At 36.5% G+C, this 24,240-nt stretch overlaps 1 protein-coding gene across 1 annotated transcript in view; it reads right to left on the bottom strand.

Moving 5' to 3' along the window:
* Nucleotides 1–1,129: 1,129 nt before the first annotated feature.
* RALYL (RALY RNA binding protein like) overlaps nt 1,130–24,240 on the bottom strand; it is a 248,343-nt gene continuing 225,232 nt past the window's right edge. The window contains exons 7-9 of the mRNA XM_085314286.1: nt 22,801–22,914; nt 17,618–17,796; nt 1,130–1,387 (exon numbers count right to left, since the gene is read on the bottom strand). Of these exons, the coding sequence (XP_085170412.1) occupies nt 1,370–1,387; nt 17,618–17,796; nt 22,801–22,914 (311 nt within the window). The 3' untranslated portion in view covers nt 1,130–1,369. The remainder of the gene's footprint in view (nt 1,388–17,617; nt 17,797–22,800; nt 22,915–24,240) is intronic.

Raw genomic sequence — 24,240 nt, 5'->3', positions numbered from 1 at the left:
ATTGAAAGGAAAAGACAAAGGTTCATCTTTGTGGAGTTGGATGAAATACCAGATACCACAGGACATGGATGTCAATGAAAGTCACAACTCCCCATTCCACACTAACACACAAYTGTTTTAAGCTCCATTTGACTGAGTAAGGTACTTCTTAAATTAATATCTCTATCTTTTGGAAAGCTGTTGCTTTTATGCATTCTTTTTCTCTGCAACCACTTTAAAGGTATGTCTCCCTATATAGGAGTACATCTCGTATAAGGATGTAAATATCTCTTCCTTGTTTCAAATCATCTATACATCTATATGTAGGTCTAGCTTCAGAATGATGAACAAGTTCATGCTTTCATTAGAGAGGAAAACCTTGTAGCCATGTCATGTATGTTTTGATACATTTCATATTTGAGTAAAACAAGAGAAATAATGCGTCCATTCCATTTGAAAGGAAATATGATTTATTAAGAAATTCTATACCAAGATTCCCCCTACATCATCTGCAATAATTAATTATTCCATCTTCAAGCTGTTAGGAGTGTTTTAGGGGTTCAGGAGTGGAAAGACTCTATTGCCAGAAAATAAAACACAAAGTTATCAGTAAGCTAACTCAAGCTGTCAGGTATTGGCAGTCTGTAAGTCATTTACCTGGCTGGATGGGAGACTAACTGTTGTGTAAGCTTTCCATAGAGTAACAACAAACTGTCCTGAGAGACTAGTAGGTACACCTATAAGAACTGTACTGGTGTTCTGAAGAAAGGGTTTTGCAGGGGCATCCAAATTATAGTTTATCCAGAACTGCTCTCATATTTTGATAATTTTACTTTTTAGGAGCTATTCCTGTTAGTAAATATAATTATTTCAACTAAGGAATAAAATAAGTAAAATAATGGAAAATACCATACAATGTATTTAATTGTGACAATGATCATATCAATGATCTTGTTTGAATTAAGCTGTAAACAAAGAAGTGCAATATCAGCTGACTTTAAATATGGTAAAACATGCTAATCATAAAAATAGCTTTTACAAATATACATTTGTATACAGTGTTTCCCACACTTGTTAAATATGTCCTTCATATTATTATGATACATACATTGGCCTTTAAGACATCAAAATTAAAAAAATAATACGAATAATTAGCCAGAGAAAAACACATTTACAATCTAAACCATAAAAATCTGACAATTGTACAGCTTAGAACATATAAGAAATGGAAATTCTAATATTTGAACAACAACGTCCATTTTAATAAGTACACTGAGTTTTCATACAAATTGAATCAAAGGTGTTGCTAGCCATAAGAAATCGCAGTTCACAATTTTGTGTGGGGAAGTTTCTCTTCTCAGCCTTCAGGGGGTTCACACATGACATCTCATCACTTGATCTGTAGAAACTGAGAAATGAAATACTCAATTTAGTGTGAAGGCACAGAATTTCTTCCAGCAGAACCTCAAAAGAAAGTCAAGACAACAGGGGAAAAGAGGGAAGAGGACTATGACTGGACTTTTTCACTAATCAATCAGATCTCAATATCTGATTTTGACACTAAATATTTGCAAGCTAAAAGGAAAGTCAACCAGCAGTGGACAGCCAGGACTGTCTTGAAGGCCTACATTAAACTGCATTGCCCAAAATTAACCATGATGAACCAAGTGGGGAGAGCGGTCAAGGCTGAAGTATACTTCTCCTCAATAATGCTAAGCTAACAACTGCTGAATACTTTATATTTTAACAGTAGAAAGTAGAAGAAAACACATCTTAGCTCCTTCTCAATGAAATGCTTTATTTACATAATAGCATTCAACCCCAATAAACAGCATGTAGAATCGTTTTTTTTTTTTGCTCCCATTAGACTATTTATATACCTTATTCTGCACYATTTACATTGACTGTGCTTTCAGCAATGCTATTGTTACTGGCCTAATGGATAACTTCCCTTTTAATGTTGCCTATTTTGTTATTGTTGTTCACATGCTCTAGGCTTTAATTGCCATATTCTTTGATTTCTGTTGTTTTACCAGCCACATTCTGAAACAGTAAAAATTTAGTGTCACCAAGACTTTTGAGGGTCATTCTTCCAGCAGAGGCTTGAGGCAGATGGCATCTAAAAATCTCAGTATCTTAGTGTGAGACCCATTAACACTATCAGCTTCAACTAGTCATCCGGTGATGCCATGGGGGAGAACGAGAGACCTATCAGCTTCACCTACCAGCAGAAAAACTGACAACACTTTCCTGATCATATCTGTTTGGAGAACTGACAGTAGAAAATGTTAACAGAAATAGGCAGTTYTTTTTTTTTCTTAAATGAAAATTTCAATCTAAGTTTGCTTTTGATAGAAAAGAATATTTCAATCAATTTCTACTTCTCTTTTTTGGTTGGGCYATTTTCTATAGCTGAAACTAAAAACGGCTGAGAAAAAGTGCATTTTTGGTCAAAACCTGAAAATTTTTCAGATGTTTCTTTCAGCCAATTTTCCTCCTCCATCAGTGAGTTTTAAGCCTGCTTTTTTTCTTGTCTGGAAAAAGGAAAAGCTTTTGGTTAAATTTTCCGTGTATTGAAAAYCTACTTTACCACTGAAGAAGGTTTCAGTGGAAACATCAGAGTGCATGCAGGACTGACCTCCTGTCCCTTGAAGCAGACAATATCTCTTCACGGAGCCATCAGATTTCTCTCTTTTTGCAAAGGGAACAGAGATTTCTGGGCTTTACCCTTCACAAGTAATCAGGAATAGGGAAGAAAWGCTTACATGAGAGGTCTCAGAACTTTCTTCTTTCAGTTAAAATGTGATAAAACTATTATTCTTTACTTGCAAGGAGAAAACGTCTTCATGTCTCTTACTTTTTAGCTCCTATCCCTGGGTAGACTTAACTACGTGGGAAAGATTTTTAATCCTCCCCTAAGTCTAGGAGAGTTAATGGTTGTTAAGTAGCTATTCATCTTATAATAATAATAATAATAATAATAATAATAATAAAGAGAGAGAGACCATGGTTCCACTGTACATCCTATTAGCTCTAGGGAGAGTTCTTCTTTTCTAGCCTTTCTTCACCTGTGCTTTGCTGTTCTGTTATGTTATTACAAAAAGCAATAATTATCCAGGAAAGAAGAGAGACTGATTTTCAAGCTATTTACTGAAGCTTTTTCCTTGACATAAACCTTTCAGGCACTTACATGTCACCTGTACTAACAAGCTTCATTAGGTTACTATTATGAAGCATTATTACTAACCATCTGGTTCCAAATCATGAATGCTGTTTTGCTGTCATTCAGAAATGRTGATAAAATTTACTGATCAAAACTAGCCAAAAATTTTGTGTTCAATACATAAGTTWGTTATTTACTTCTTAAGGTAAATAATTTTAAAGGCTGAGAAGAAAGCTTAAAATCTAAAGCAGTCAAGCTTCTGTTTTCCATAGAATGCTTTCATTGATGTAGTTCTAACACAAAATCACTTTAAAAGCATTATTTGAACATAATGCATTTTAAGAATCAAATAGCCTAACTGAACATACAGTTTTGACAGCTGCACACAATATCAAAGAAACAGTATATACTGTCCTAATTGCCATCATAATCTCTGAAAAACCTGGAGATAAGTTATGGAATATTTATTGGCTCATTTTCCACCTGAAAATATTTCTGCTCTTTTTTTCCTACATAACTGGCTTTTTRAGCATGAGCTATGGGAAGCACTCTTCTTAGGCATAATTCTGTATTTCAGTCTTCTAGAAATGTTATTGCTACTGTTATTACAATTTCAGTATGATCCTTCTAGCATTACCAGATTCAAACTATACTAGATTCAATTAATTTTAACTTTATACTGTTACAATGTGTATAACTTTTGAAAGCCAACATTAAATATTAAACACCGAACTAAGTGAAAGTGCTCCTGTATTTAATGGACTTCAAAATATAATTGCTAAAATGATGGAGTAAAACAGATAAAATTCAGTAAAAAATTAGAGTTTTTCCTCTTGTCTTTTAGAGGTTTAGTGGTTTTACCACTTAGCTTATCTCAAAGCCTAGATAATTCCAGTCCCTAAAGCAGCAGATCTTTAAGAATCCCCTTCAGAATGGGGACATTTCTGTGGGAAAGTCTTACTGTTGGATCATCTGCCAGGTGACTATGCTGTCTAAGCTCTTTACTTCATTGGCATCCAGTGAAATATAAATAGTYCGCACCATTTTATTTCTTCTAAAGGTCTTTTACAAGAAGGCAAGCTTGATACACGGTAAYGATTCTAAGGCATCCTTTTTAAAGACTACATTGGCAATTTCCTTGCCCCACTACCTTACAAAACATMGCTGGAAGGTGTAACACTGACCAGTGTTTCTGTGGCAGAGAGACGATCTCTGTGTGCATTCAGATGCCCTATTTTTCTGTAGGAGGCTTGAGTTTTGATCTCTGCTAACGAGATCCAGAGAGAACTCACCTTTTTCCCTGCTCTGGCTTATTTGTTGTTCCTTACAGTTCTAAAAGAGGGTAAGCAATTGAGATATGCTCCTTCCTCTCTATAAATCCCTGTAGTTTCCTTCTGACATGGTTTATGGGAAGTGTTTTGCATTTCTTTCCATGATTATCTTCCAGACCTAGATGTATATGGTCTTGATAGGGAGTATTAAGAATGCGCCATGACTAAATAACACAAAAGATGCGCACAATTAACATCTTCCTTGTAGTTAAGAAATCATTACTAGCATTAAGAAAACATTTAGAGAAATGTCCCACAGAATACAGATGYTACAGAATTTATTGTATTGTTTACTCCATAACAATTAAATGTAGTAAGAGCACTCAACAAGTATATGCAAGATGTTAATGTGACAAAATACATCTGGTTTAAGCAACCAATTCCCTTCAACAGTTTTTATGACAACATTCATCTTAGAAATTCCTGTAATTTGCATTTAAAACAGTAGATGGACAGATAACTATGCACATATCACAGGAACCCRAAACCCAAAGCCTAAAATATCCTTCATCTTGCCCTCCTGCCTCTTTTTCCTTGCCAGGACCCATTCTCTGCATCGGACTTATGGGTTTAACAGCTGTAAGGGGGGCACACCGAACTAATTCTGACCATTGCTTGGTATCAGGTAAGACTGTACTTCTGCCTCTGCTGTCCTCCTGGTGGTGGGGTGGGGGAATCACTCAATGACTGGCACCTTTCCAAGCTGCTGCTAGTAGCTTTCTAGGCTTCCTCTGTGGTTCACATGACTCCCATACACAGCATTCTGCAAAAACTCTGGAAGTTCCATTAAAATGCAGCTGCTACCTACCCCGTCCTTTCACTCATGACACTAGTCTTAATATTCGTACTGGCCCAGACTGTAATCRTAGTGCAATTGCTTTGGTTGCATCTGATGCTTATTCCTATATTGTCATCTGCACAACTGAGACTACTTATTCCAGGTACACAGGAGCCATTATTACTTTCCCTAGGATGACATAGGCTGTTTCATCTCTAATAAATTTTATTGATTATGAAATATACAATCTGGACTGCTACAGAGGTGAAAATCTGAGTCTACTTGCAGAGCATGTATAAATATATATATATATATATACATATATATATATAAAATTCAAATGTTAGTGAGCTGTTACTGATCCAGATATTGATCTTGCTTTGCAATYGTAAAATCAGAAAAATCAGGATGCATTACACAAAGTGCAAATTGCCATTTTGTTTATTTGCTGGGTCTAGCTTAGGCTGTGATCAGCCAGGTCACATAGACTGTAAGGAAGAGTAATTTATGTTTTTATTATATCATGGATACATGTGCTTCTTTACGTGTTTATTTAGCATTCACTGTCATGAATGGAAATCCACAGAAACAAAATTGTACAGTAATAGCAGAGTTTATCAGAGGGGCTTGAATCTGTATTAGCCATTGAATGGACTGCACAACTATGTTCATTAGAAATACACCTTGCACTTTGTCCCTTGGTTTAGAATACACAACCTCAAATTAAGTAAAAGAGTTATACATGTGATTTAGTGGAATGTCTCTGGATGAGCTCTAAATGCTCAGTTCAGTAGAGGTTAGTGAGGAAACATGAATGTGAATTACAGGTTTGGTACTGTCATTTGTAACAGTATGTAGAACATGACAGAAAATTATGGCACTAAAGCAAAACTTTTTAAAGTGACAGCATATAATGAATAAGAAGAATTATACAGTTTGATAAATATTAATAAAGAATAATTAAGGAAAACACCTGCATCTTCTTTAAAATTTCCCTCAAATGATGAAACCTAATCATTATTTTTTATACTCTGTCAATCATACATTAATTGCTGAAAATACTACAGAATCCTTTTTTCTGCTCAGTGAATAGTTTAATTGCTTAATGTACTATTCTAAGTACATGTGAGAGTGGCTGGTTAACTCATCAATGAAAACAAACTTCTATATGGTTTATTGAAATGATTTGTTTTACTTGCTTATCCTGTAAAAGTCAGCAGAAGAAAATGAGATAGGACTGTCATATAGCCACTCTTTCCCCCTAGACCCACATATCTTTACTTTTTCAGAGTTCTGAGCAGGTAGCTTTGTGATGAATAATGTTGGGTGTGGTGGTGGAGATGGGACCTAATATTTTGAACCAGTGAGGATATACTGCCACTGAGATGATGGTTGGTGTAAGGCAGACTGAAAGGACTTTGGAAGTTGAGCCACCGTGGTCATTTGGAGGCTCCACTGACGGGCACTGTGATAGCAGCAAGGAAGAAAGAGAGAAGAAGTAAATCTCTCCTTTGCCCACCTCATCCTACTCTGTGAGTTTACATCCTGTTTAACTGCTTTTTGCAGCAGTTTTTCACTGCCTAGTCACTTCTAGCTATAAGAGGAGACACAGGGACTAGCAGCATAGTTTCYGGAATATAGAGGAAGTCATAGGCTCTGAGGACTGGATTCACACCTCTTCTCTTTGAGGCTGCAGCTGTGCCATCCTGTGTGTGTCATTCCAGCACTCAGCCTTTCAGCATCTCCTGGCCATTTCAGTTTGCTGACCTGGAGCTGAGCCCAGCTGGGCCATACCATCCTGTAGTCCCTGTGCACACTTGTCCAGGCATTGTGTTCCCATTGCTGCTGGCCAGCAGGTATTTTTGCCCTGAGCAGGAGTAATGGCAGTAGTCAGGGGATATAAGGAYGATTAGTTTGGAAGCCCTAGATTGCCTGTACTGCAGTGGAGAGGTGACAYTGGGGGGATCTGCAGGAGGAAGATTGGAACTTTCTGCAGAACATGGCTGGGAGGCTGAGGGGTCTCTAAGTAAGGCTAATGAGAAGGTGGTACCTCTGCCATGTTCCCACCCACCATCATTCCTTTTTATGTTCTCTTTTTTAACGGAATGATATGAAACTGGGCAAGGTAGGTAGCGAATTTGGTTAGCTTATTTATTAGCCTGCTGCAGGAGATCTCCTTGCTACTGTCTCACACACACACATAGTCTGATGAATTTCTTGATCTAGACCTTCACTTAGAAATACTATAATCAGCCTCTCTCAAAAAAAAAAAAAAAAAAAAATCTACCTTTTCCAAGGTCAATTTCAGTCCTTCATTTTACCAATAGGAACACCATGAAGGCCAAAGCAAATACAGTGAGGACTCACTCATGCCATGCACAGAATACCCTCAGCTCCTTCCACTGTGGCATGAGAGCAGTTCAATATCTTCTTGGGATCCAGTGCCAAATATAGTAAAGGGGAGAATGTCCCATGTTCCTTTAACCTCGAGTATGAGTGGATATTCATCGCAAATTCCAGGTATATGACTCACTGAAGACTGCTAGGTCTTTCYGCTTCTTGAGATGCATCCTGTTCTATACAGTGCAAGACTAATTGTGTTCTAACAGAATCTATTGTAAGAATGAGCCTTGATCCCCCTGAATGCTATAAATAAAATGGTTTTAGGCTGCAGAGTTCAGTCAAGAAGTTATAGAATAGAACTCTATAGATTTCAACTCTGTGCCACGTAAGTAGAGATTCTCCAATGTGAGGTAGTGATCCAGTTAGCGTTAATGTTGAAGACAATAGTTCCAGTCCTACCAATGTCCAGGGTGCAGGCTTGAACACACAGTTTAATATATAAAAGAACTACTAAAACTTGTACTCTAAGGATAAGTCTACACTTTTAAAATACTTTTTAAAAAGTATATTTTTAAAATATATGAATATAGGAGCTTATGAAATGGAAGGACTAGGAGAACTATCTTAAACTAGTTACATAGAAAGTATTTGCTAAACTTTCCCAGTATTGCCGAACTAGAGTTTAGATAGGAATATAAGAAAAAACGCTCCCATGCAGGAACAAGAAATTGTACTTAATGATGGCACTGAGACTGAGAATGTTTTATCTAATCATCGGGAGAGTTTTCAGTTACTTGGAGGCAGAATTTTACTCAACACAGAGACCAGGTGGAGAGAGGTAAAAGGCAAATTAAGAGAGAAAGAAGGGGAAGGAGAACTTACTAGAGGAAGTAATTGGAAGTATTTAGCATGAGATGACAGAGATACAAGGAGAGCTCAGAGAAGCTGGAAAGAGGAGAGGAATGAGATTTAACAGTGATACATAGCAGATACTTAACAGGTCGCAATGGTGTGATTCATTAAGACAATCAGTTAAAACATAGGAGAGTCATTGTGCATTACTCATTAGACCTTCAAAGAGCTTGATTTGGGAACGTGATCCAGAAGTCTAGGGAAGTAAGAGCACCACATATGGAAATGAGAATAAAAGAYGGGCATATTTTAAACAGCTTTTCTTAGGTATTTTCCTGACTAATTTAAATGCAAAGTACTTAGTAATGCATATCATTTTTGTCTTAAAAAATTTCGGAAAGCTTTATGACTAAAAATTACAAAGCAAAATGGTGGACTTAAGGTTACATTATGGTATGCAAATCATGACTCTTATTTCTTCTCTGCTATTAGATTGACCCTCAGAATTTAGGTTTTYGATTCTCTGTTTATTGAGTTTGGAATAAAACTTGAAAAACACTATAAGAATATATTGTACTTTTTAGTAATCTATAGTGACAACAATTTTGAAACTTCAAATACACGTATCAACAAAATAGACTGGCTAAGATGGCATTTGATTAACTTCTAAATCTTCATTTTGGCAGACTGAGCTTGTTTTATTCCTCMCTGATTGCTTTTTTATTTAAATGGCAATTACAGTTCTATCACCTTCTAAATAGSTTCCCTTTTCTGAGGTACATAAATGCCTGTATGCTGATAAATTCAATCTGCCTTTCATGTTTTGGTTTTAATCATGCAGAAAATCTTCTTAGTAACACATTTATATTTTCTCAAAAAACTAAGACCTTCTGGAATAACTGGGTCACTAACTGCAGGGGCTCTTCAATTTGTATTGAAAAAATAAAAACAGACTTAAAATTATTGTCTTTTTTATATGGAAAAATAACAACCTTTTGGCTTTTCTGTATTTACCCCTGTTTACTCGCATGAAGACTCACTTTGGCTTACAGACGACAGAAAAATGTTTCCTCTGGGGGGGTTTTCATTCAGAGTTCTTGAGGCRCAAGCATACTGATAACGCCTGTGAAATGAGTGTTTTCTAGGGGAACTAAAGCTATTTATTTTCAAAGACTGACACATCAGGAAAAATGTGTGATGCATGGCAATTGCTCAATTTCAGTTAAATCTAAGAATTTGAGGATTAAGCTGATAGGCTCCAAGTCACAGCCAAATACAGACCAGATGGCTAGCCTGAGTCTTTGTGGAGAATTTCAGTATCCCAGTGAGCACACAGGGAACACCAGTGTCCCTTATCCATTCTCTCAYCACCCTCCCACTGTACCTTACACTGCTTCTTTGGGATCACCACTGGGTTACTGTTATTATACCTATTCCCCAGCTCTACGCAGAACTGGGGAAAGTCGGTCATGAACAATTAATRAGCTAAAAACAACTCACCACCTTTCAAAAGTGATCCAAAGCCTATTGGAAACAACCAAAATACAGTAAGATGAAGCAAGAGCAATTCCACTAAAATCAGTGAAAATTATATTGGTAGAAAAACAGGTTGACAAATGAAATCAGTCTGCGTATTTAAAGCATTGGGTTTCTTAGGTTATATCTGATGTTCCTTTAACAGTCACACACCACAGATGGAAGCTTGAAATCTTTTTTTATRGATTACCACCAACAGCCCCCCAAACGGATATGCATTTGATTCTCATAGATAAATGTTTGACTGGCCTGTACTTAGATTTTGATTTTACTCTCATTAATTTTAAGCTAGCAATATCTCTGGAGCTAGTTCTGATTTACTCGGATAGAATAAATGTTAATTAGGTCAGTAGTATTGAATACTAAAGTCAATTAAGTTATATCAGAGAGGAATTCAGGTCATTTAGGGAAGTATTGTGTTTATGTGTCTGATATTTTTTTTCTTGAACCGACAGTATTATTTATCCCTGAACCAATTCACAGTTTGAAAAAAAGAGAGTAGAGGCACATCAGCTGTTTATGACAATTTGAAAATGAACTATTAAAATTAAATATTTTGATGTCTCAGAAATATTGAGCACCATGAATAGCTTATTCTTACCTAAAAGCTTATAATAAGTATATAGCCCCRTCTAAAAAACCTACCAACTCAAACCAAAATTAGCAAAAAAATGAATAATGAATACTAAATAATGATAAATTTACTGATGGTGGACTAAAGAACAGCAGAAMAAAACTCCTAAAATACAGAAAACAAGCTACCCTGTCAAAGAAACAGTCTATGGGAAAGCARTGCATAAACTTGGCACAAACTGCTTAGACAATTTTGAAAAAGCATTAAAACATATTGAACAGTGCAGAAGTAATCAGAAATTCTAATCTCACACACTGTGAGAGTGCTCAGTCAAGTGCTCAATACTGACAGGACATTTGCTAATGAACAGTAGTGAGGAATAGCCTTATGCAGTGTTGAGCTTTAGCCAGCCCTTCAGTCTACCTAGGATAGTGTAAATACCAGAATTTCGTGTTTCTCAGGCAATAAAACAAACAAACAAACAAACATAATCTTTATACCTCTTTATTCTCTCAGAATTGATGCATCCCATTTAATCTGCCCAAAATGAGTGATTATTCTGTCTTCAGTGGGATTGACAGGCTGCAGCAGCAGCAAAAGACATGCAACATTTCCTGCTCTTGCTGTGCATGCCTGGCCATTCCACCGACAGTGGCTGGCAGGGTTTATTAATAATAGCCCTTCTGAGCCTGAAGGGCCTGTCCAGAATTACCTTACATAGAGATCTCAAAAAGAGAGGACATGTTAATAATTCATAATAGACATTTTAAGTAGTTAAATGATGACTGAAAATTCAGATGGGACAAAACTGATGGGCAGGGTGCAGTGAAAAAAGTAAAATTTCTCCTCTTCATTTAAGGCTATATTTAATGTTTCCTCAACAGGGGAAAGTAAAAGTTACAATTTTATTGACTGGAAAGCATTTAAGTTTTACATTTTAGCCATATCTTTGGGGAATGCTCCTTTTCCATCTTACAGCTGTGGTGCCAAAGACAGACGCTGGTCTGACCTCAGGAGGAGGAGATGTGTCTACATGCAGACACGAGACACTGGGCCGTGTTGCCTGCTGTGCTGCATCAGTGCCAAGGCTGGGTGTAAGGCCTCCCCCTTTCTGACTCCCTGTCCTTTTCTTTAAACCTGAGATAAACAGGGAAAACTACATTGCTTTCAAGCTCTTTTGCATCAATGCCAGAAGATTCTAAAGCCTGTAAATTATATATTTTTTAAATTATATACACTGTTTTAAAAGATTTGTGCTCTGAGTTTTTTTTTTCAAATGGGCACTAAATAATATAGAGCAGGTTCAGAGGATGGATGCGAAAGATGAGGAGATTATTTTGTAATGAAATTCAATTCATTGTAAATGAATTTTACAAATATGCACAAAATGCATGATAATAGCGCCGAAATTCTCTGTAAATTCCCATGTGATACGTATAGGATATGATGTAATAATTTTTAAAAAAAATCTTAAATAGTCAGTCAAGAGTAAGCTAGCTAAAATCCTGAACACCACTTAGAAAGTCTTCCTCTAAGTAATTGACTGCCAGAAAAATGGGGAAAAAAAAGGTGGTAGCAAGGCCTTTCCAATGACTCATTCATACAACAGTGTGTGAACAGCAAACAAGCCTGCTGTGATATTGTATATATTAAATATAACAAAAGGGCACGTCAGGGAGTTTCTTACAATTTTTGATTTCATGACATGCTTTTATTACTTTCTGCATTTTTTCCGTCACGAGTTATTAGATTTACTGCCGCTTTGGAAGGTACAACACATTAGTATTTGTCGAGTATGCTGCCCCTAATGACTTTCTTAGCTTGCTCAAGTACAAACATCTTGCACTGATATTTATCAAGTGAACACAATCTTTTACCTATTCATCTGTCTTAGGAATGAAGAGCTTCATGTTTCCCCAATACTGAAAGCAAAATTTTAGTGAAGTCCAAAATGCTAAGATTAATGTTAAGAAAACTAAATTTTGAGAGATATTAAAAATATTTAAAGTAGTCTAAATAAGATCTTTGGTACAACTTTGCTTCAGCCATTATCATTAATTAGAATTTTGTCTGCTTTTTTTCTAAATAGTGCTCTATATAACTCAATATACTGCATATTGTCAGAGTAGCTATTGATCTTTTCTGTTTGCTTCATTAGACTAATTCCATTTGCTAATTGAAGAGTCACTCTGGCCTGCCCTGATGCTATTGTCAGGATAAAATTGTATCTTAAAGGGCAATGAAAAATCTAATTTGATTACAACAATACATTAGGTACTATTAATCTTATCAAATAATCATATCTTTGATCATGTTTCACTTTTTGAGATACGTAACATGAAGCCTAAACTATGTGAAGTTCCTTAGATAAATTTTTATTCCTTTTCATTAGATCTTACTCTTCTAGCTGCTGAATATTTACACAGTTGGATTCTCATGTAAAATAATGAAAGTAAAGAAAGATTCACTGTTTTACAGAGCTTTGCTACTAAATTACATTAATTATCTGTTAACTAGTTGTAAGAGAGGAAGATGTTTTTGATGAGCTTTAGCCACAATACTGGCTGGTTCCATTGATTTAAACGGATTTTGCATCAATTCCCTTAAGAAATATAGCTATTATTATATAAGAATGCTTTTATTTTTGCATAATGACACTCAGTGCAGCAAGAGGATTATCTTGAGTTTTGTATGTGTCAGGTAATGGTATTTATGTTTGAAACGTAATTCTCTATCAGTAGAAAAAAATCAGATAGATAGACTGAATACATGCAATGCAGAGGGCTATTTGGGAAAAACAAGGACAGAAATAAGGACAGGAATAAGAAATGAAATATCTTTGAGAGACAAATGTTACTGAATATACTTAATAGAAAGAGAGTTATCACTGATGTTCAAATAACTGCAGTTAATCTACATTGTGCCCAGAACTGGGCCTTGCACAGTCTCTGTACTCTTTGTTTCTGATACAGTTTAACAAAAATACCTCTCAAGACATCTCATTAAAGGTAACTCATTACTGTGGAACTCCTGGCTAATGCTAGAGTGGCTTCATTATTTTTAGTGTAGCCACACTAGCATATAATCACAGTACTGCATTTTTGAATATATCCTTCAACTTCCAGTCAAGCACTAACCAGAGTCCAATCTGAATTACTACATCATAAATCTATTGAATTTGAAATCAGTGGAATCACATGAGTCTATCCAAAATCACTGTTTGCTCTGCTGAATGCTTAACTACTGAACCACCACTGTGTTATTATAGTTATTTATTATGAAAGGCTGACATTTGACAGAAACTATTCTTCTCAGGCAATATAATATAGATATGAGTGTTTGTGTATAATTCACTCCAATTAATTAGTTTGTAGGTATTAAGAATTAGCAGAAAGTGATTTTTTTTCCCCAAATCTACAATACTTCAGGTTTTCAGCTAATTAATTGGGTGACACTTTTGTTATTTACAAAGAGATTGTGATGATAAGTTACAGTTCATTTTTTGAGTCAGTACTTCCTCAATAATTGATTAGTACTATTTGAAACAAGTTCAGAGAAATTGAATCACAGAGGAATCACAGAATTAGTAAGGTTGGAAGGGACAATGGGAGATCATCTAGTCCAACCTCCTAAAGATTTCTTGGTGCTGGTTCCACTGGGGCTCGAACCCCAAACCTTCAGCATGTAAAGCACATCTGATAACCACTACATTATCCCTCTACCCAATGAAATACTATGGGCCTGTGTTTAGTAGTGCAGTCAATAAATCAACAGACAGAGAACTACTGTGTAAAATAATTCAGAAAAAAGCCCACGTGCTCTCAGCTGCTCCACATACTGCTACTGGGGGCTGACCTTCTGGAGAGCAGCTCTGCAGAGAAGGACCTGGGAGTGCTGGTGGATGACAAGTCGATCGTGAGCCAGCAATGTGCCCTTGTGGCCAAGAAGGCCAATGGTCTCCTGGGGTGCATTGGGAAGAGTGTTGCCAGCAGGTGGAGGGAGGTGATCCTGCCCCTCTACTCAGCCCTGGGGAGGCCTCATCTTGAGTACTGTGTGCAGTCCTGGGCTCCCCAGCACAAGAGAGACATGGAGCTATTGGAGAGTGTCCAGCATAGGGCTGCGAAGATGATCAGAGGTCTGGAGCACCTTCCCTATGAGGAACGGCTGTGAGAGCTGGGCCTCTTCAGCCTGGGGAAGAGAAGACTGAGGGGGGATCTGATCAATGTGAATAAGTACCTGAAGGGAGGGTGTCAAGGGGACAAACTCTTTATAGTTGCCCCGTGTGACAGGACAAGAGGCAATGGGCAGAAATTGAAGCACAGGAAGTTCGACCTGACCGTGTGAGGGAATTTCTTGACTGTGAGAGTGATGGAGCACTGGACCAGGTTGCCCAGAGAGGTGGTGGAGTCTCCTTCTCTGGAGATCTTCAAGGCCCGCCTGGACGCAACCCTGTCTAACATGCTCTAGGTGACCCTGCTGAGCAGGGAGGTTGGACTAGATGATCTCCAGAGGTCCCTTCCAACCTTACTGATTCTGTAATTCTATGTTAGGTGAAGTAAGAAGAAGGAGCTTGTTCTAGATGAACTGAAGCCAGGCCAGTCCTCAGATATCAAAATGTGTGTTAGAGCATGCTGCAAGTGTCTTTGCAGCTTTCCACTATTCAACCACAGGAATAAGAGGAAGGTATTAGTTTGCCTTCCCATTCTTTACAATTTAAAGCCATGCTAGGCACCTGAAAACTGTTTGAGGTGACTGATGATTTGTGTTCTGTTCTGCAACTGAGGTAGATTTAGTCAAAATGAAGATCTTTTTGTGACAGGAGCTTGTCAGGACCAGACTAGAAGCTGTGTGGAGTTTCTTTCTTCACAGTACTGCTGAGGCCCAGCTTAGATTAAAAGCAGTAATAATATATGTTTTCAGAATAGGAAGGAACAGAAGGATTTTTAATTCACTGCAATGAGTAATTGTTTAGTGCGGAGAGAGGAGAGAAAGTCTGACTCCAGTGAAGGCCTGGATAACCAAGTAGTGGATCTTTTACGTAAAAGGAGTGAGGGAAATGGACTTTTTCATTGGACCACGAGCTTTTCATCTGCTCCAGTTAGCCCTGATATGCACTTAAGTGACATGAATCAGAGCAAGCCCAAGAGCTACATCCCAAGTTAGTGATTATTTTATAAATACAGCTACAATGCACTACGGCAGCCCATTGTATAATATACTATAAAAAGTATACTATAGTCTTTTCAGTTAGCAAGTTGAAGTCAACTGTTTGAATCTGTCAGTCTCTCCTTGCATCATTGCATATCTCTTCATATCTGGATCATATATCTGAAATCATAATTTAGAAAATTCTTCAATATGTCAATGCAACAAATGTTTTGGGGAACTGTTTTCTTAAAAAGATCCTCAAGTTGGAGCATCTCCAGCACAGGAGATATTTATTAAAACATACTGTAGACAAAGAGCTGATAGGAGAGAAACTTCCTCAAGGGATAACATCTGATGATTGCAGCAGATACTTCAAATGCAGCATGTCCTGAACTAGAGTTCTGATGGGCAATCAGAATATTATGGCATAACAAATTTTCACACTTCAGCTATGCTTCTTGCTTTTTAGAAGCTTTCCCACATAGGCCTTTGCTAGATGAAAAACTTCCACATCATGATTTGTTATATAGAAGCTTCATTATATAGATATCTGCTAAATATTTTATACTTGTAGGGTGAAACAACAGCACTGAACAATCACAGACTAATTTACTTTATGCTAACGTCCCAAAATACTTGTCTGTAGTATCGAGTCTGACACACAACTAGTGCAAAAGCCACCAGTCTTGCTAAAAAATGATCGCCTGTATTGCTAATATCACTTCAAGTGATCAGGTACTTGTCATGGCGGGATATTGTATTTACAACTATTTCTTCATTATAATATTTCAACCTCCTGCAAATTCAGAATTAACTGCTGAAAGAGGTCCCTAATGCCTGTACAGGAAAACCTGTTCCTTTGAGAGAAAGTGGAAGTGCCACTGGCTCTGTTAGAAATTATGAGGGGATAGAGCTTGTACTAGCTTCCCCTGAGCATAATGCCTGTTCCACGCTTAGAAATTCAAGAAGACTCCCTGGTGGCTACAGAAATACAAAAACTCAAATTAGCAGTGGTTTTAATTATGTTTGTAGTAAGCAGTTCAAAACACTAGTTGTTTACAACAACCACTATTCCAGGATTTCTGTTGGTTCAGCTGTGTCCATCACTGGCTGGCTCTTGTTGGTATTACAAAATGATTTTTGTAGTAGAGATATGACTAAATGTATGTTAAAAAGCAAGCAGGGACAGTGACATTGAATAGTAGAAGTGATTTATATTCAAAGCAGACAAATATGAACATCAGGAAGAGAGAGAGGTAAAGAAAGGGAAATATTATGGAATCATTGTGGTGTCTAAAGCAATGTGAATGATCCATAATAAATAAGGAAAAGAAATAAATCTGACTTCAGAATTATTTTTAATATTTATCCAGAATAACTTGGAAGTGCACCAATATGGTGGACATTTTGTAAAAGGTGCAAGCTCAAGCTGAAAACCCCTCAACTACACATTTCTTAGGGCAAATTCCTTCTTCTGTCAAAAATACACGCAGCTGCCAGTGCAGACTGCAGAAGAAACATATGCAAGAAAAGGACCTGGAATTACTGAGGACTGCTTGGTTAACAATTAAATTTTTTTTTTTTTGCTCTGGTTAAAAAAAAAATCACCATACTTTCCTTTCTAATCTACATTATTAAATGTTAAACAAGAAATGTAGAAAAAAAATAATTTCATTTCCTTTCCTAAATCATCAAGCACTGAAAATTGTCTTTTTCTTGTTTATACTCAAAGAGCCATTTTCTTTACTCTTTGCAGCCTTAATAGTACCACAGTGTATGAAGAATGCAGGACTTACTACTAATTACAGAACATCAAAGTGCTACTGTTAGTTTCTTTTGTTAACCCAGATTCTCAGTTCTCTGTGGTTACTTGTATCAACTGTATAGACAGACATGGCATGGTTATTCCTTACCAGCTCATTGCTGCCATCCTCATCAAAATCCTCCTCTATCCCATCAGTCATCTCTTCTCCATCCCCATCTGCATCTGGCCCTCCTTCAATTGGCTCTTCTGTAGAGTTATCTGCATTCTCTGATATGCATTCCTCTTGAATCAAATCAGCATTATCTTCCATTTGTTTCTTTTGAGCTTCTGTAAGGAAAACATACTCTATAGAGATTCAGTAACCTTCCCTATTAGTGGCAAAGAACAGTGCTCTGAGGAAGAAACCTAAGCTTCCCATCTCCAGATGAAGTAGGTTTATGAAAATTAGTGTATTAATATCTATCAGGCAAATATGATCAAAATCCTTGATTTAAATAACTAATGCATAAATCAACCCTAGTACTAACATGCTCATCCTTCCCATGTAGTGGATGAAAACTTGCTTTACCAGAGGATCTTGCATTTTGATTCTCTGGACTTTGATTTGCTGTGAGAATCCAATTTGCATAATCACCATATATTTATTTATCAACAACCAATAAGCAGTATGTAAATCTCTACACTTTGAGAAGTAGATGACTGTTAATTGCCAATAAGGGAACAAGGATTTGCATAAATTTGCTGTGACTGTCTCTCAACAACCATACAATCAACAAATCCTTCTAGTCAACTGACCATTTTTTTATAGACTAAAGTAACAGTGTTCTCCTAACTTGTATAATGTACTGAGCTAACTGGAGAATAGCCCCCTCTCATTACTCAAATACAGGGTTCTCTATAATTTCTACTAAGCAGGGAAAAGAAAGACAATTTCCATTTCCTTGGAGACCCATAGGATCTGTTCTACTTGGCTTACCCCAGATGGCTGCACTGCTGTGATTATGTATTACAAGACTCCTGCATGTCTTGAGGATTTTCATCCAGCAAGCTGAAATCCAGAGGAGGATTGAGAGAGGAATGACAGAGACAGACTGGCTGGGAGAATGGTTGGAGGGATCAGAATCTTTTTCCTATGCACATGAGGAGTTTAGACGGAAACACTTATTTACTCAGAATGACTATGGGCCAGAGAATTATTTGTATGTAGCTGGAATATCCGTTTCTTTTTTCTTTCTTTCTTTTTCTTTTCTTTTCTTTTCTTTTCTTTTCTTTTCTTTTCTTTTCTTTTCTTTTCTTTTCTTTTCTTTTCTTTTCTTTTCTTTTCTTTTCTTTAATTTGGAATACCCATTAATGATCAGATCTACATAACAAAAACATTTCTTTCTTTATTAGATTGACTGTTGCGTAACACTACTTAATGCATCACCTATCTTGTTGAACAGTCAATGAATCTGCAAATAGCCTGTGAAGCTGTAAATTTTTCAGCTCTGTGAATGTATTTTTATTACTTTAAATTATTACCTTCCACATCTAATATTAAAATCTTCTCACACTTTTCTATATTACAGTCTTAAGCCGACATTTTTTTTCTTCTACTTGCACATATTTATTTTGCAAATTGCTTTCATCTCCTCAGTCTTTGTTAGTCTCTAATCCCTTATTTTAAAATTCATTTACTGAAGATACAGAATAATGAGGCTTCCTCTCCCCCCCCCCCCTTTTTTTTTCCAGGAGAGATTCTTGTACTTAAAGCTTAAAAAAGTTATCTTAGACAACTGCTTGTGGTGGTGCATATTAGTGTAAGATTCAGCCCATGGAACATCAACATCTCTTGATAACATGTTATATACAATAGCATACTAGTTTTAATGAGGACATTGACACCAGCTTTTTTACCTGTAGACACCTTGGGCTGGTATTACCAATATTGTCCTTTGGTGCATAATCAGTTACTATCATCATGTAACTTGGCTAACTATATAAGGCAATGACTCAACAGTCAGCTACSTTTACTACATCCTGCCCCACTATTWTCTGCCTCAAGCCACTTCTGAGATTAGCTGTAACAACTGAATCAACTTTGGTCAAGGCTTTCAAAAAAAAACRTCCCTGGAATTATGGATTTAATACATTTTAATGGGAAATTTTTTGGAACACAGCCRCTAAGAAATCAGGCCATTGGTTTAATTATCCACACAGGAATGTAAACTGGGGTCTTTAGTGAAGTCTAAAATACCAGCTAAGCATCTAGTTCTTTTGAGCTCTTCTGAGAAGCTAAACTTCAGATCCTCTCTTGAAGCACCCACTTATAAAGCACCCACTTATCTTCATCTCTGATATTACAAGGAGARTATTCTTCTATAGCAATCACATCACATCAGAACAACATCTTGTTCCTGGCTTTCTGATTTTTACAAACAGCAGAGCTATTCCTACTGATTTTATATGTACAGGAAATCGTTCTACTAAGCCTCAATAGCTATTTGCTAATCCAAGTAAATTCTGCTATCCAAAAGCTTGCAACTACTTATTAAAAAGTGATTTTTCAGATACCTCCCAAATCTGTTGACTGCAGCACTCTATCCTAAAACTGTAACCTACATTATATAGGTTTTCCTGTTTAAAGAATTAGCAGAGAAATTTTCTAATCTTTCTCAACATAAAGTGTGAAATTATCAATCTTTTACTTTTAAGTTCTCTTATCTATATTCATACAGTAGTAGAAATAAACTGAGATTGATAAGCATAAAAGAAAGAGTATCTGCCAGTACTGTAAAAAGATTTTCATCCAGCTGTAGAAAAGTARTTGAAGCATGCACTTAGCTTGTCTAGCTTTTTTGTTTAACCTGTCACATTCCTCTAGCTATCAAACTTTTAAGATTAATAATTAAATATCCTTCTCAAGAACGATGCAAGATTAAAAAAAAAAAAAAAAAGAGTACAAGATAGTGGCTTCACTTTTGTATATTTTTCTTAGGTAGACAAAGATCCTCTCTCTGATCCCAGTCTTAGTGAGACCATACGTTTTGGCAGAGGAAAGTGAGAAATAATATTTCCAAACTATAGAGAAGGAATAAAATCATGTTACATCTGATGCTGTAAATTAAATAGTTTATCTACTGATACAGCTTTATTTTATACAAAGTGTTTAGCTGAGGAAATAATMTTTTGTGGACTCATCACCCAGGCTGCTTAGCCCTCTTCGTCAATGTAGGGGACTCAAATGGGAATCCAGATTCACTGACACTTCTGAAGTATTTTTTTTCTCCTCACACCTCTCAGTGAGAAGAAAGGAAAATGGGGGACAGGTTTTGCAAATGATGTTTTCAAGCATCAACAGTTTGAAACTGAATTTTAATCTCCAGAGAAACTGTTCATTGCTCATCTTCAAAAGATATAACAGTATGATTTAATACAAATCAGCATTTTCCTCTYTGAGATGATTTTTATTTAGATAGATGAGTTCAATAGAGTCCTTTAGTGAGTGCAAATTGGATAGCAAAGTACAACGACATACAGGTTGTTTTGCATAGCAATAGATTTTACTTAAAAACTTGCTGAAGTAGGTTGTGCCATCTCACAGCATTTCAGTGCCCAAGTGACTTAAAGGAGTACCTTACAATTACATCATCATTGGTTATGCCAGCTTTTATCTAACTTGCAAAAAGTAAAAAATAGAATATAATGAATACATATTGTGTGTAGTTCTTCTTAAAGAGACAATCAAACTCTGAAATAAAGATTTACCACAGACTTGGAAAAAGCACTCAAATTMTTTTATAAGGTAAACTGGGGAACTATAACAGCTAACGAATTGGACCTTGGCTGTTGACTTAGAAAATGATTGTAAATAAATGGTAGAATCTTTTAAAAACCTACTTTGACATTTTGTTTGTTATTTTATTAAAGATAAAATATTTTTTCTGGAATGTTACAGCCTGTAAGTGTTTCAGTACTGCTGATTTCTCAATTCCAGTAGGAAATTTCTGGATTCAGAGAGATATCCCAATGACAGATCAGCAAACAGGCAGGCATCTGGGAACAGGAGACAGCCAGATTCAAATATCTRTTTAAATATCTATTTTGCCTGTGTCAGGTCATGAAACTGCTAATTCTCATCGATGTTTTAGATAGTCTTGATGGAGCTCTCTTAATTTGTCCTGTTGAGGCTTCTTGGCTTTCTGAAACTGAGTGTAGTTAGGGAAGGGTCTGAGCGCCCAGACACCTGGGCTGCTGCAGACTAAGTCAGGGTCTCTTTTTCACACATTTCACACAAAAAAATTTGAAAGATTCATAAGGAAAGAGGAGATGGGAAGGGAATATTGAGAGTTTTTGTGAAATAGGACTTCTGTTTCCCAGCTGGATGTTGTCAGAAATGTTTCTCTAATACAAAGCTCCTGTACAGAGACGTACCTGTACAGAGAGACTTACAAGGAAGCAGCCAAGGAGATACTATAGACTGCAGGAAGAACTAAAATAGTTTCCCATGTATATCAAGATGAAAATATGACCTTGTAACTCCAYTATAACTGTTCAGCATGGCTTTAAAATGCTGCCAGGTGAGATCATTCATTTGCTAAAATGATGACCCTAATTATATAAATAAAGATCTTAATAATATTACAAAACAGTATTGGGTTTTGTCATTTCTAAAACATTTCAAGCTAGAGAAAAGCTAAGCTAGAGCAAGGCTGGTTTCACACAGGTGCCAAACTTCACAAGTAGCTTAGGTTGGAAGAGATCTCTGGAGGGCTGTCTAAATTCAAAGCTCTATTCAAAGCAGAGCCAACCTCAAAGCTCAGTCAGAGTCCCAAGGGCCTCGTTCAGCCAAGGTCTGAACATCTCCAAGGACTGAGCTGCTACAGACTCTCTGGACAACTTGCTACAGTACTTAACCTCCTCATGGTGAATTTTTTTCCCTTATATCCGATTGGAATTTCCCTTGCTGACACTAGTGACTATTGCATCCTGCCCGGATAATACAAACCATCTAATAATTTTAATATAGATAGTACAAATGCTCCCGCAATCAACAACCTCCAACTTAATTATTTCAAATGTCTTGTTTCCAGAATGTCTAGGGGAAAATTGTTCTTTTTTTCTACTGAACCAACTATAGAAAACAACTCTTTTTACGATGTTGTTGCATCTTCTAAAAAATATTATTTATTTCATCCTGATAGTTCTACCTAAGAGATAATTTACCTTGTTTCTGGGCCCACATTACACACCAAATATTCTGGAAGGCTTCTTTTCTCTCTCTGATATGTCTGCTTGACTGATAAACATACTCTAGTTTAATTAATGTGACTACAAATCATTTTTACCTACCTGCCTCAGCTTTTTGCTGTTTTTCAATCTTTTCCAGTCTCCCTAGCAAGGAGTCAATTTTTGTTTTGATTTGGGTTAATTCCTTCTTGATTGTTTGCAATTCATCTGACTTCACTGTGGAAAGAGAATAAAGACACAAAAAATGAAATAAATTATATTTGTACCTCTTCATGAATCAGCAGAATACATTTTTTTCTCATTTCCTRTGTACTATTCAAAGTCTACTTCTTTATTTCTCTCTATTTTTAGAGAAACAATTTTTAAAACCAACTCTGTTAGTTACAAATATTGAAACCTAGAAAATCATAGAGTACTAAGCCCTAGTGACAGGGATTTACATGAGGGGTATTACACTGTAATAGGCATTTTAGGCAAACATATAAAGGGAAATGTTAGYAAATCCAAGTATCTTTTAGTGACAAATAGCCTATAGTGAAAGAATGACTCCAGTATGATAGACAGTTCACTGTTTTGTAATGCTGTTTTTCTGGACTATTTTTTTTAATAATAACAACAATTATAAAAAGATCTCTCACAATAGCAGYGGTATTTTTCAACAATAGAGAATGGTAACATAAATGCTAGAGCAGCCAGGAAAGTAATGTTATTTTCCAGTCAACAACTTCATTGAAATATAAAGTGTTAAAAATTATTACTTCAAARTTTTCAATTCTAGGTAACTACTTGTACTTTTTCCAGCTGTAGATAATATATGAGAATATTTCTTTTCATGAGCACATCCAGGGATGGAGCTAGCTCCAGTAAATTAAGACCAATAAATTAAGAAGATAATAAATGTTTGTTACAGTGGATTACTCTTCATTTGTGTTTGCTGTTATGTATGCTATAGCATATTTGCTATGTTTGCTACTCTTCATTTACATTTCCCATTGCATTGCCATATGGGACTGGAGGAAGTGCTTACATAAAGGAAGACCTAACTGCTTTGTAGGTATTTTGGCCTCAGAAGAAAGAACACTGTAGCACTCATGAATGAGTTTGATGTAAAGGCATTTTCAGGACAATTTTTGAGGCTCAGAAGATAGTCCAAGTATATCCACTTTTTCTGTCTATGATAGGATATCGTGTTGTACAGGCCAAGAGGAGAAAATAGGAACCCTGTGCTACCTTGGGAGAATAAATCCATTATAAAGGTCAATAGCATATGACCTTCTTCTTGTAAGGAGAAATGTACCTTCACCTTAACTTATGAGGCACTGGTAATAGAAGAGCACAGAGAAGTAGTCCTCTTCCCTCCTTACCTTTGTTGAAGAAGGCTGTGCATTGCCTTTGGAGGTGCATATCTGGAGTGATGGGAGGGCCATCGGTAGGACTGAGAAAGGGGAGGCTCTGCTTTGGAGAAGGACACTTTCCTTTCTGTACAAAGGGTCTCCTGGCTGTATCTTGTCTTAACAATCTCATTGATTGACTCTTAGGCAT

Source organism: Rhea americana, unplaced genomic scaffold (genome assembly GCF_003343005.1).
Source record: "Rhea americana isolate MKP2758 unplaced genomic scaffold, rheAme1 scaffold_40, whole genome shotgun sequence".
NCBI classification, from domain to species: Eukaryota; Metazoa; Chordata; class Aves; order Rheiformes; family Rheidae; genus Rhea; species Rhea americana.
Note: the sequence above shows the minus strand (reverse complement) of the source record. Positions and strands in the feature narration are given on the sequence as shown.